Source organism: Hirsutella rhossiliensis (assembly GCF_020360975.1).
Source record: "Hirsutella rhossiliensis strain HR02 chromosome Unknown scaffold00011, whole genome shotgun sequence".
Lineage (NCBI taxonomy): Eukaryota > Fungi > Ascomycota > Sordariomycetes > Hypocreales > Ophiocordycipitaceae > Hirsutella > Hirsutella rhossiliensis.
The window spans coordinates 2,075,346-2,087,443 of record NW_025408677.1 but is presented as its reverse complement, the minus strand read 5'-3'; the positions used below and the strand labels follow the sequence as shown (position 1 = coordinate 2,087,443).

Genomic DNA, 12,098 nt, shown 5'->3' with positions numbered 1-12,098 from the left:
CGACCAGACACAAGATGCCAATCCTCGATCTGGCGTCGTGGCGTCGTTGGCTGCTGTTGCCGACTGCAGATGGCTGACGGGTCCCCGTCAAGCCCTTTGTGCTGATGAAAGTCGCCTGTCCAGGGGCCACTCGAGAAGCCCAGAAGATTGGGCATACACGAGCAAGGCGTTGTCATGCTGCGGGGGCTTGCATAATTACATGTATGAAGAAGCTCCCCCGCCTCTGGGTCGAGGCCCTTGGAATCCCAACCTGCTCTAAATATGCAACGCATCCCCTAAATTATGTACGAACAAGGCGCTCGAATCTCGATTGCCAGCTCCGTTCCGATCGCCAGCCGGCAACAATGCTTCCGGGCACATTCTCAAGGAGCATACTGGTCGACGATTCGTATGCCACCCCATCCGTTACAACGTCAAGTTCGGCCTCAACGTTAGCCCCGAAGGCGAGACGATGCTATTCGTCCGTCAAACGCAACAGGCTCTCATACCGCACGTCTTTGCCATTTCTCGACCAAAGATGCAGAGAGGCGCAGCATCAACTACCTGGCATGCTTCAGACTCTCCACAGAAGGCGGCGGTATCAAGTCCACTGCCCCTTTGCTTCTATACCTCACGGAGCCTTCCTACACCCGGATACTTTGTGCATCCCGGGAAGCGACCTTTCCATGTTCTGGACTGCATATGAAGACGGCATAGTCAGCGGGCCCTTTGGTTCAGAACCAAAGCTGAATGAAGCCCTGGCTGAGAAATACCTTTATAATAGGGACCCAGGCCAGAAAGCCCTCATACTACCATCCTGTGCTCCCCGTCACCACCCTTCCGGAACCATGAATCGCTCTTCACTCATGGTGATCTGCAAAGAAAAAACATCATCGGCAGGGAAATGGAGCGGCGATTGGTTCTCGACTGGGAGACAGCGGCATGGTATTCGGGGTATTAGGAGTACACCTACGCAATGATTGCCTGCAGGGCCTGGGAGGATGAATGGCACGGGTATGTGCGGCCGATACTCTCCCAGGAGAAGGCTCTGGTCTTGACCCGAGGCAGGCCGGCCGGCGATGTGGTCTCCCGGTGGCGAACGTGACAGGAAATCCTTCACATCGATTAAAGCCTGCCAGCCGTAGAGCCAGTTTCTGATATAGCTCAGTAGACGCTTGGGAAGAGCAAAAATTACTTACGTCGCAGTATATAGATACATGCCATGTTTGGGCGAGTTCACACGCACCTCAAGATTTGTGAAATGGATGTGAGCAGCCACCTCTCACCCCGTCGTCCCAACTGGTCGATTTAATGAAACGGCCTCGCCATGCACCTTGATTTCTCAAAGCTTCGGTCTTCTGCGCCGGCCGGAATATACGTGTTCAACACATGACACATCATCTTTCGTTTCGGGGCCTCGTCAAGTCGCTCTGTCCCCTTTTCCTGTGGAACCAAGGACAGAAACCAAGCCCAGATCAATGCGGAACGACTGGAGTGGTACATGGGTCTTCAAAGCGCTGGGTACATAAGCCAGCCAGGGCCGCCTAAGGCTTCGTTCAGAGTCTCTCTATCCAGTACAGTACTGGGGGGGAGGGCAAGCAAGACTGAGGCAGACCCTCGAGCCATGGGGATCCCGTTATAGACGCGATAAACGCCATTACCCGCGGCGGGGTTGTCCAGCATCATGTGAGCTTGCCCCTTCCTTCACCCCTTGGACCTTCACCCCTTGGACCGCTGGTTTGATGCTGGCCACGCACGCTCAAGGAGGAGAGCAAGTAGCAGCCACGACACGAGCTCCAGAGGCACAATGCCCAAGAGGCACCCCCCACTCCGCCACTTGCTGTGCGGCCCTGAAGAGTCTGCCTCGTATGCAGCTTCCACCAGCTCCTTGGTGCCGCAGAAACGGCAGCGAGTCGGCACTCAGATGGCCTGCAACGAATGTCGCCGGAAGAAGGCCCGCGTATGTCCGGCCGGTCAGGCAAAGTCGGCGAGCTCCCAGGCCTCTTTGTCCCCGGGAGCCATGCTTGCTGTCGACTTTGCAACGGTGGGTTGGAGCCGCTGCCCTGACTCTTCTGCTTCATCTAGTGTGACGGGGAGCGCCCGTGCTGTAGGGCCTGCCAGCAGCGATCTGTGCCATGCATCTACGCCGACAAGCCCGCCGTCGGTCCACCGATCGTGGACGAGTCCTGCGAGATCGTGCAGGTCCTCCGCTCCGCCTCGGAGAGCGAAGCGTTTGGCATCCTGCGTCTGCTCCGGACCAACGACGACCTGTCGGCCGTGGCGCATATTGTCAAGTCCATGCTGGGGCTCAGGCAATCGCCGGCCGAAAACGCATCCGAGACGGCAGTCGGTCTCCAAGAAGCTCCGTATCCCAGCCTAGAGTTTGAGCTCATGACCAAGAACCCCGTCTCGTATCCCGCGCTGCACCCCCTCTTCGCCTCCTCCTTGGAGGAGTGTAATTTACTTGGGCCGGTCCAGCTGCACCGACCAGACTCTCGAGACGCGAGGTTCGCCTTTGAGAGTGTCCCGTCAAGACTCTTGTTGCTGATCTTTCTCAGCATCAAGTTCAGCAGCCAGGTGGTCGGCGCCTCCCCCGAAGCGGCCATCGAGACGACCGACTCGGATCCCGCCCGCACCTCTGATGACCCGGCATTGAACCCGTTTCTCTCGAGCTATGGGCCCGACGAAATCGTGCTGTCGAGATCGAGCTATTGCGACGAGCGCTTGCGCGACTTGGACATTGCTTTCTGGACCAATGTCCCTGTAACTAACGAGTTTGCGGCCCGCGTCATCTCGCTTTACCTAGAGACAGACCATCCGCTGCTAGGCACCTTTGATCCGGACCTATTCATCGGCGACCTGGTTGCTCGCCAGACCCGACATTGCTCTCGCCTGTTGGCCAACGCAACACTGTACTGGGGTTCGGTATGACCCCTTTCTCTCCCCCGACGCCCCTCACGGGACTCAAAGTGCTTTAGTCGTGCGGGTGCACGCCTCGGCCATGCTCACGTTGACGAAAACTAGCAAATGTATGCCGCTATCGACAGAGATGCCTACCCGCAAGCCCAGCTCTTCTGTGTCGAGGCAGAGCGGCTCTGGCGCCTTGAAGGGCCGTCAGACACCCTTCTCAACATCGCGAGCGCCCAGCTCCTAAGTCTTGCCACCCTCGGGCAAGGCAAGGACCATCACATGCTGGAGTACCTGGGCGCAACCTTCCACATGGGCTTGCGAATGTCGTTGTTTGGCGTGGAGCCGGCTGTGGGGATCAAGATGGTCAACGAGCTCCCCCGGGACATGCGCAGTGCGACCTCATATGCGGCCTGGGGCACCTTCAACTGGATAGTGTGAGCTCGGATGATTTATGATGCTTTACACGTGATCCATGAAGCTGATGCCCGGGATAGGCTTATGTCGCTGTTCTACCAGCAACCAGGTGTCCAGTACCCGAACCACCCTCCCGAGCTCCCGATTCCAGGCGTCCGAGAGCCTGTCTCGACGCCGCATAAGGAACACTCAGCGAAAGGGCCGGGTTTGGGGGATCCCGCCCTGGCAACGGCGCCCTACATGGGAGAGACTTTCCCAGCGCTGTGTATGTTCTGGCGCATCCTCCACGGCGTCACCCGGGACTATTACCAGAATGCGCCCAAGCAGCCTGCACCCGCGAGCGGCCATGTCTCGCTTGTCTTTGCGGAGCACAAGTACCGCGAGCTTCTTGCCTGGGCGGAAACCCTCCCAAAGTCTCTCGCGCTGTCCGAGGATAGTGCGCACCACGTCGTGGTCTTTCAGTGAGCCTCACACTGTGAATAGCGTATCAGCTTGCATATATCCGGAACTGTATACATGTATGCGTGAAGAGACTTACGAGGTGATTGTTTAGTGTTTGGTTCCATGCGGCTATTCTCGACATCTTCCGCCCCTTTGTACGAGGCCCCGAGGACCGTCTTGCCACGTTTGCGGCGCGCGAGAGCTGTCCGCGAGTCGCCTTCAAAGCCTCGGTCGAGCAGCTCAAGAGCCTCGTGGTCATCTATCGCTCGCGGCACAAGGAGTCGGCATACTCGATCCTCTGGCACACGGGCATGATCTACCTGGCCAACGCGGTCCTGCACGAGCCCAAGGACCCGGCGTGGCGCTTCTACTTTCTCCACTGCGTCCACGGCTACGGGAGCCTGCGCCGGTCGTACCGCGTTGCCGAGGCCGTCGGCCGGGCACTGCTGACCATGACCCTGCGCAGCGGCGACATGTCGAGCGACGAGGCGCGGAGCATCTTTGGCCGGCTCAAGAAACGGGGGCTGGCGTACGTGTCGGACGAGATCCGGGCCACGTTCATGGTCGACTTGGACCTGGCCATGACGGATCCCGACGACTCGAGCGTCGAGAAGCTTGCTCAGGGGTTCGAGGACTGGACCCTGTTTCGAGAGTTTACGCACCTCGACGGGTGAAGACTGAATCGTCGGGACCGAACGCCTCAGCGTGAGGAAACGACCGTGCCAAGCTTCAGGCAATGCCACGGATCGATCGGGGAACGCGAGACGACTCAAAGGTAGGCGCAAACGGGCGGCGGATGCCTGTTCAATTCCATGAGCACAATGGCGCTCTCCAAGCTACATGATGGGAAGACGTAACCACAAGACGCCGATTATACGTGGCTGTTGACTGCGCAACACGCACACATACACATTATCCTTCCTCCTGAAAATACACATACATGGAACTCCAGCAACGCCCCGTCGCATCATGAATAGCGTGTATCTGAAGAAGAGAGATGGCTCATTTGGCGCCCCAAAGCTCCTGCGCGTTGTCCGTGAAAAGTTTGCGCCGTAGCACGTCGTCTCCTCTGGTCATACTAAGCAGGTGCCTCGTCCACGGCTTGATGTCCTGCCCCTCGAATCTTGTGTGTGGCCAGTCGGAGCCGTAGACAAGCCTCGACGGCGCCACCTTGAACAATTTCTCAATGATGGGGTCCAGGTCTTTATAATCTGGGTCCAAGGGCTTCTTGGACAGGCGGTAGGGGCCGGATATCTTGACCCACGTCTTCCCCTTGCTGAGGAGGTGGATCAGGGCTTCAAAGCCGGCGGGTTGCTGGAGGGTGCGGGCGGGCGAGCCGGCTGCGTTGCTCGGCAGGGCTGGGGCTCCGAGATGATCAAAGACAACGCGCACGTCAAGCTCCTGCAGCAGATGGACCAGCGAGGGAATGAGGGCCATGGGGGTGTACAGCTGCAGGACCCAGTTGAGCGGCTTGATGGCGGCGGCGTATTGCCTGAGCCGGCGCTCGAGCGTCTCGGCCGACTCAACGACGCCTTCGCTCTGGAGATTGACGCGGACGCCCCTGACGCCGAGGCCATGCCAGGAGCGCAGCAGCGCCGGGTTGTTGGCGGCGGCGGCGTCGAGCACGACGACGGCGCGGTGACCGGAGCCGATGGCCTCGAGCGATTTGATGAGCAGCGTGTTGTTTGCGCCGTAGATGGAGGGCTGGACAATGACGACGTGCTTGCAGTGGATGCTGTTCTCAAAGGCGCCGTTGTCCCAGATGGTGTGGACGCCCGGCGTATACCGCGCGTCCGGATGCGGAGGGAAGCCGTCCGGGTCGGTGACGTGGATGTGCGAGTCCCAGGCGCCGGCGGGGATGGCCGGTACGTCTGGAAACAGGCTCGATGCGTCGGAACACGAGTCCCTTGGCGCCGGTCCTTGTGGCTGCCGGCGCTGCTGGTGGGTGGCGCCGGAGCCGGTGGGGACGGAGCCGGTGGGGACGGAACCGGTGGGGACGGAACCGGTGGGGACGGAACCGGTGGGGACGGCGCCGGTGGGGACGGCGCCAGCGGACGGTCGGGGCGAAGCGACCGAGCCGGCAAGCCAGGAGGTGGCGCTGATGAACAAGTCGAGGCGCATCTTGTCTTTTCTCGGGTCTCGGAAACTTCCGCTTTGGGTCCGGGAGGGCGCGTGTGGTGCGGACAAACCCTTGAGCAAAGCTGGAAGTCCGAGCCAAGTAAGAGAAGATCGGTCGCCATTATAACTTATGTGCCTATAACTAATTACGGCAAGACAACCCGCCTCCTCCTCCTCCTCCTCCTCTCCTCCGCGCGCTTCTTTTCTTTTTAGATTAGCTCCTTCCGGCCGTCAATTTGCCTTTCTCTTCGTCAAGATGACCGGCAGCGGCCTCGGCTTCTGTCCATGGCTGCATAGGGCAGCGGTGATTAGGGCGTGGCTTGCTGTGCCCTGCAGACCAGAAGCTCTGCTGGCCAAATCCAAGGCAACATCGTCGATCAAATTGCGACGGCGAAAAGCTGCTGCCTGCTCTAAGAGCCGGCCGGTTTAATGGTAGGGCGGCGCCACGACGCATGTCTGAGTTAGCAGCGGCAGCGGTGACCAGCTGTAATCTTCGAGCGTGTAGCTGCATCGCTCCCTCTCCAACCAAATCTCCATCTTGGCTTGCACGTGGTGTCGGATTCTGTCCGACTCGCTGCCTCATTAATACGCCTTCCCCGAGAGGCCTGTAAGGCTGACTCCTAAATACCTATGGACGCCTTTTCGTCGTGTGCTGCCGCGTGCAGAAGCTATTGGTATCCGGACCAAGTCATCCAATCGGGGGGGCCTGCACTTCTTTTCTTCGAAGAAAGCGAATCGTCGATTGTTTTGCGCTGGCTGCAGATCTGCCTTGCTCGAGGCATGAGTGCTCGGCCCGTGGTCGATGGCTCGCGTCGATCCTTGCCACGGTCCATATTGGGGTCAAGTTCCACGGCAGAGCGCGTAGATGTAGATGCCTCAGCACCATGTTTTGGCTCCTGCTTCCCCGTCCATGCCTTCATCGGTGGCCAGAAGGCGCCCCTCGCCCTCAGCGGAGACCGCGCTCCCGCACATTGCGGGCTCGCAGGGGAACTTCAGCTGCCGAAGACTCGCCCGGGGCTTGCGCCCTCGGCGGTGCCTTGCGCTTCTTGAGGCACGGCGCCTCGTCCCGCGTGGCGCAGAAGGCGGCGGTGCCCATGCACTCCTCGCTCCAGCCGCCGGAGCAGCCGCCGGGCTCTTGCCACTCCAGCAGCGGGTTCACGGGGTCGAGCCGGGCCTGCGGAGGCGCGGCCACGGTGAGCCCGGCCACGGCGAGCCAGGCGACGGAGACGATGCCGTACTTCATGGCGGTGGCGAGACTGGGGATGGGCGAGGTCGAATCGTCCTTTGCCTCTCTCTTTTTTTCGTCCTTGACACTGGTCTTGGGGTCGCTGGAGGGTGGGCGACTCTTGAGGGTAACGCTCGAGTCGTGTATGTCGTCAATAATGTGTATAAGAGATAGGAATAAGGCAGTGAACGCAGGGAACACATGCCCCCGGGGACTCGTGAGTTAATAACATATTTTCCGCAAGCTCCCACGCAAACTGCGTTCGCCCCCCCGCTTCCCTTGGCAAACCTTGTTCTCCCTTGTTACTCACAAGATTCCGCATGGGGCTGCCGGTGCCAGAAGACGACACGGCCTTCGGCTTTGGTCCAGAACAGCCAGAGAGATCAGGCGAGTCTACACGACAATATCGAAACGTGTCGGTCTTGGGGAGTGGAGCCAGAAAGGTTATGGCAGGGTCAAGCTGTCTTGGCACGGGAGGGAGCAACATGTTGCTCTGAGGTGGATTATTACGCTATGATGCAGTACTGTAACACGTAATGTATGCTGCGAGACAGCAGGGCTTCTTCCATGCGCAGCACATGAGGTGCGTTCAAATCTAGGCCTTGCCGCCAATCTCGAAGTGGAAACGCCGAAAGGGAGTTTTCGTAGGGCGCCGTCATGGGTCATCATGCCCGGGGCTGAGTCTCGCTGCAATCGGCTGCCGGCGGGTTCCTGAGTCGCCGGCCGGTTCGTCTGAGCACGAAAAGGGGCGCTCTGTCTCTCGGCGTTCTCTTTGCCAATGGGCATGTATGTGTTCGTACATGTGATCTGTCCTTCTGAGACAACGCCGGGACCAGGGCGAGCGCTGGCCAGTTGAGACAAGTTGATCCCTCAGTTCTATTGTTGATCCTTTCAAGGCCGAGAGTCTTGACCTTCATCCTAATACGACGTGGTGCTTGTACACAGCCGAATGCAACACTAATAAACGCTGAATACCTACCGCGTGCATAATGTATTGATTGACCTGGCGGTGGGAACCGGAGATGGATACTGGACGGGCTTCTCCGTCTCCGGCGGGGAACGGGCTTGCAGCCTTGGTCCATACGCTCCGGCACTCTGACTGGCTCACTCTCTGCCCGTTCCTCTGTCGCCGGCTACCGAGACAAATACGAACACCCGTAACTCGTCTGATCAGAGTCCCCATGTCGACAAGTGTGTAGTTACCTATAGAACGGGTCGTGTCGACCGACCACATGGCCTGGACATTACCAAACCAGCCTCCCTTATTATATACCATGTCGCATCAACGCCTGGCTCCACCTCGCTCTGTCTTGTATGCCTCGCCCCTCGCTGGAGCAGGTTCCGCATCCCATTCACCCCTTTGCCCACCCGTTTCGTCGTCGAGTCGTTCTTATCAGGTCGTGTATATATGCATGTGTCTCTCCCTTCCCGGTAGCCAAGTCGTCCCTCCCTCTGCCATTGGTAGCAGGCGGTGAGCTGCTTGCGCGCTTCATATCGCGCCCGTCCAAGACTGCGACACCGAGTCGTCCATGTCATTGTTGGACACGCCGCCCCCCATCTCCATGATGCCGTACATGTCCCAGCTCAGAAAGTTCTGCAGGTCGTCCAGATCCAGCCTCTCGCACATGGGCAGCTGCTGCTGCTGCGCCGCCGCCACCGCCGCCGCCGCCGCCACGCCCCGCGGGAGCAGCTGCATCGACACAGGACGCTCGTGCTGCAGGCCGGATCGAGCGGGCGGCACCTCTTGGCTGAGGCCCATGAGCTGGTGGGCCGCCAGGCTGGTTCCATCCCACGAGGCCGGGCCGCCGTTGCCCGCGTTGGGGTTGACGGTGCTCCAGCCGGCGGTGCTGGCTCCGGGGGACTCGTCGCCCGGTCGCTTCTCGCCGTGTTCGTCTGCGCCGCCGCCGCCGCCGCCGCCGCCGCCGCCACTCAGGGCAGCTAGGGAGAGCGGTGGCAGCAGATACTCGGAGGAGTCCCGCGGCGGGCTGGCCCGTGCTCCGTTCAGTCTGTGGACAGGTTCCTCCGGGTTAGCCTCCCACTTGTCGAGAATATCTCGCAGCGCAGAGCCGGAGCGGAGCAAGACTGGGCTCGCAGGGCGGAAACTCACATTTCAGACCGGTGCGCGTCCAGCCGGTGCTCCGATTGCAAGCTGCTCACCAGCTCGTCTTGGCTGACGGTTTGCTGTACCTTGAAGAGCCACCGTTCAATCGTGACCGACTTTGCGGGGAAACGTCAGCTTCGCGCACATGCGTGAAGAGGCCTCTTAAGACTCAACAGATTCCTCGCTTGACAAGAGGTCTCACCAGGGACTGCGCAATGGGAAAGAGGGTAGACATCAGCCGCAGGACACGGCTGTTGTTCTCGACAGCCTTGATGGCGTCCCTCATCTTGGTCTCGGCATCCGTCCAGTTGGGGTCGAGGAGCCGTGCGACGTAGTACAGCATGACGCGGCTGCTATCGTAGACGAAAAAGGGCAGCAAGCTATCCGACAGGAAGCGCGCGCCGTGCTCGGCGGCGTCGGCCAAGATGTCGGTGATGCGGCGGGCGTGATAGTAGCAGTTCGCCTGCGCGGTTTGCAGAAAGTCGCGATGCTCGGGCGGGAAGACGAGGGGCTTGGCCAGCTTGAAGAGGTCGGGCATGGTGAGCTTGTAGAGCTCGAGGTAGTTGTGGTGGTAGGTGCAATGTATCAGCACCAGGGCACCAAACTGGTTTGAGTCGAGGCGGGCATAGATGGTCTCGGCCGAGTACTCGACAAAGTCGGGAAGTTCCCTGCGCCAGTGATGCAGGTCGGCGTCGAGGGCGGCAAAGGGAGAGTCTGGCTGCCAGGGCGGAGTGTTGGGGGGGAGGTGGTTGACGTATCTGTGCGAGGCAGCCACGTCGTTAGACGATGGATCTGTACAAGGAACAGAAAGAAAGAGTTTGTGAAAGAGAGAGACAAGCAAGAGAGAGAGACAGAAAAGAGGGACCTACCGGACAATCTTCTTCCACAGGGCCACGACGCGAATGTAATAGGCCATGATGCCCATGTTGGCGGCGGGCCGGCGGGGCACAATGGCGGGGGGCAGGAACTGCAGGACGTGTCCGACGGCGAGGGTCTCGGTGATGGAGGGGATGCGGAGGCCAAAGTTGCGCTCGTTGCAGGGCAGCTGGATCTTGATGTCGTTCTCGCGCAGCAGGGTGAGCTGCTCGACGCCGCTGCCGGCCCAGGCGTCGAGGACGTAGCAGGCCCACATGAGGCGGCGGCGGCTCTCGCGCGAGGCGACTGAGGGCGCGGCGTCGTCGCCGTCGTCGGCGCACAGCACGTCCGGGCTCCACTCGGTGTTGATCTTGAGGGCGTGGGCCATGCGGACGGCCAGGCCGCTGAGCATGAGCGCCTGACCGTACTCGCCGAGGCGGAAGTGGAAGTCGTGGAGGAGGATGGCCGTCTGCAGCGGCACCGTCAGCACGAGCCCCGGCGGAGACGTTGCGAGGGGGCCCACCATGAGTCTCTGGACGGATATCTTGCCAAAGTTTGCGAGCATCAGGTACTCGGCGCGCTTGGCCCACTGGTTGCCGGCGGTGCGCAGGACGGCCGGGGGAGGGGTCAGGTCGCCCTGGAGGCAGCTGCCGAGGACGAGGAATCTATGGCGGGAAAGGCAGGCGTCAGCTCGGGGGCCCCTTTTGGGAGAAACTCCCGTCTCCATGGAGAGCTTCCTTGTCCGGGAGCTGCTCACCTGGCGCCGTGGGCACAGATGACGTGCAGCAGCGCCGACTCGTCGTCGGAGCCAAGGCCCCGGTCGAGCTGGCGCATAAAGGACGGCTTGTGGACAAAGGCGAAGCAGCGCAGGGGATGGACGTTGGCAAAGTACTGCTCGACGACGCGGCGCAGGTTGCGAGCAGCCGGAAGCTCGGGGGACAACAGCCTGGTCTGATGAGAGAATGGGCAGGGCGAGAAGCAGAGAGTGCACATAACTCACCACGTGAGTGGATGCGAGCCGGCCATGGCGGCTTCGACGTCGTCGTGGTCCGGCCCGCGCATCCGCTTCCTCCGGTCGGCCGGGGTCGTGGGGTCGGGGGAGCTGTGGCGCCGGGGCGGGACGAGCTTGGGCAGGGCGGCAGGGTCGCCGCCGTCGTCGGCGTCGTCGGCATCACGGTGGTCGGGCGAGAGGGAGCCCGTCGTCAGGCTGCTGGTCCAGCGCGGGGCCGAGCCGCCGTCGTAGAGGCAGTCGAGGCCCTTGGCGGCGCACCGGGCACAGCAGGGGCGCACGCCGTTGCATTTGGTCTTGCTGAGGCGACAGCTCTGGCACGAGCGGTAGGTGCGGATCTTGCGCGGCGACGACGACGACACGGCCGCGCCCTCAGCGGCGCCGCCGAGACAGTCGAGCTCGAGGCGCTCGCAGTTGCGGCAGCCGTTGGGCCGTCCGTCGCATTTGACCTTGTGCGATGCCCCGACCCGGTCAGCTCCCGACGGACCGACGGATGGGCACTCGCACTCACCTTTCTCGCCCGGCACACGCGACACCCCATGACGCATTGTCCCTTGTGGCCGCGACGCGTCTCGTCTCCGACCGGTGATGAACGAGGTTTGATTGCTGTTTTTCAACTCCCGCTCGCCCGCCTTCAGCGCCGCCAGTGGACGCGCCCAGTACCGTAGAAGGTACAGTACCTTGCCCTCTCCCGCTGGGCCTCTGGTACCCGCGACCACCCGCGCGAGGTACCGGCTACCGCGGCTGGCCGCTGCGACACGCGCCCCGGACAGGTTCCCGTTACAGCGAGGGGCCGATGATCCATTGCGCTACCCGGGCGCCCGGTGACGTGCTCGCGACTGCCGAAGCTATATCGAGAGCAACCGCCATTGATTTGTCAGCGCATGCATGGTGCATGTCGAAAATAAGAGTATGCAAGTATTTAACTTGCATTTTATTAGGAGACAAAAGTCCGACTCTCGTCTCGGGCAATCCGTGCCTTGCGTCTGTCTAAAATGTTAGTTATAGTCGGCAAGGAGGACCTACCTATTAGCGTTGGACTGCTG

At 60.8% G+C, this 12,098-nt stretch overlaps 4 protein-coding genes across 4 annotated transcripts; 1 reads left to right on the top strand and 3 right to left on the bottom strand.

Annotated features, from left to right (window-relative positions):
* Nucleotides 1–1,786: 1,786 nt before the first annotated feature.
* Nucleotides 1,787–4,418, top strand: HRG_09025 (fungal zn(2)-Cys(6) binuclear cluster domain-containing protein; the record flags this gene model as incomplete). Its single annotated transcript, XM_044867496.1, has 5 exons — nucleotides 1,787–1,939; nucleotides 2,065–2,904; nucleotides 3,004–3,323; nucleotides 3,384–3,764; nucleotides 3,857–4,418. The coding sequence occupies 5 exons, from the start codon at nucleotides 1,787–1,789 to the stop codon at nucleotides 4,416–4,418; spliced, it is 2,256 nt and encodes a 751-aa protein (XP_044717517.1).
* Nucleotides 4,419–4,746: 328 nt separating this feature from the next.
* HRG_09024 (amidohydrolase domain-containing protein) lies at nucleotides 4,747–5,865 on the bottom strand (the record flags this gene model as incomplete). The annotated part of the gene is made up of 1 exon (XM_044867495.1): nucleotides 4,747–5,865. The coding sequence occupies one exon, from the start codon at nucleotides 5,863–5,865 to the stop codon at nucleotides 4,747–4,749; it is 1,119 nt and encodes a 372-aa protein (XP_044717516.1).
* Nucleotides 5,866–6,808: 943 nt separating this feature from the next.
* On the bottom strand, nucleotides 6,809–7,105 carry HRG_09023 (uncharacterized protein; the record flags this gene model as incomplete). Its single annotated transcript, XM_044867494.1, has 1 exon — nucleotides 6,809–7,105. One exon carries the CDS (start codon nucleotides 7,103–7,105, stop codon nucleotides 6,809–6,811), a length of 297 nt encoding a protein of 98 aa, XP_044717515.1.
* Nucleotides 7,106–8,576: 1,471 nt separating this feature from the next.
* On the bottom strand, nucleotides 8,577–11,593 carry HRG_09022 (fungal specific transcription factor domain-containing protein; the record flags this gene model as incomplete). The annotated part of the gene is made up of 8 exons (XM_044867493.1): nucleotides 8,577–9,093; nucleotides 9,195–9,304; nucleotides 9,391–9,946; nucleotides 10,058–10,512; nucleotides 10,567–10,708; nucleotides 10,801–10,989; nucleotides 11,044–11,501; nucleotides 11,564–11,593. The coding sequence occupies 8 exons, from the start codon at nucleotides 11,591–11,593 to the stop codon at nucleotides 8,577–8,579; spliced, it is 2,457 nt and encodes an 818-aa protein (XP_044717514.1).
* Nucleotides 11,594–12,098: the final 505 nt, after the last annotated feature.